The following is an 856-nucleotide window of genomic DNA, read 5'->3' on the forward strand; positions in this document are numbered from 1 at the left end:
ACAACATACATACACACACACAGATATATATATATATATATATATATATATATATATACATTTAATCATCTGGGAAGGTGGGGTTTAGTTTAAGCAAAACAATTGTAATATTTGCAACATCTGTGGGGATGAGCGACTGTGTATATGTCTTATGTCAGAAATACACAAACAGTTAGAGAGCACACAAGAGTACGCATTCGACAAATTCTACAGTGGTTCGAGGTGAAGACTGCCCAGGTCAATAAACATCAATGTTGAAGACCTACACCTTTTGTGGATTTTCCGGCTGCATTAGCTGGTACTAATGATGTCAGACAGATATACTACGAACCATCAAGCACGCCAGGAGAAATTCAGTGAAGAAACACACAGTCAACAGATCTGGTGATGAGCTGAAACAGACACCCTCTATCCTGTTTAGATATATCTTGGCTTCCGCTATCGTATATATCACTCAACACGTACATAATGACTTGCATTTCAGCTTAAACCCGTTTGCCTATACCAATACCTACTCCCACCAACAGAGTATTCACACACCACCGCGTATCGCACAGGACACACACATGCCCATACCACTTGCAAATCCGCCTCAAACACCCATCGAGACATGGACTTCATGTCTGAGTTCGGCTTGACATCCACATCGATCTCAAACACCCAGGGTGCAACGGAACCTTGCAGCGCCACATTGCGTAGGAAGTTAATGGGATAGAACTTGTCCTTCTCGTCCTCCTCTTCATCGTTGATCCGCCACACCACGTGGAAGTCGACGAATTGCTGTGTGTGTTTGTGCGAGATATGTGGATTTCAGGTATATATATATACATACATATACATATACATATATTTATAT

General features: G+C 41.4%; 1 protein-coding gene across 1 annotated transcript; it reads right to left on the reverse strand.

The window, feature by feature from the left end:
* Positions 1-576: 576 nt before the first annotated feature.
* Positions 577-780, reverse strand: SARC_17561 (hypothetical protein; the record flags this gene model as incomplete). The annotated part of the gene is made up of 1 exon (XM_014288347.1): positions 577-780. A coding segment is annotated over one exon (204 nt), but the record flags the coding sequence as incomplete, so codon positions are not given.
* Between the last annotated feature and the right edge of the window lie 76 nt (positions 781-856).

The sequence above is a fragment of the Sphaeroforma arctica genome, assembly GCF_001186125.1.
Source record: "Sphaeroforma arctica JP610 unplaced genomic scaffold supercont1.11186, whole genome shotgun sequence".
In the NCBI taxonomy this organism is placed as follows: Eukaryota; class Ichthyosporea; order Ichthyophonida; genus Sphaeroforma; species Sphaeroforma arctica.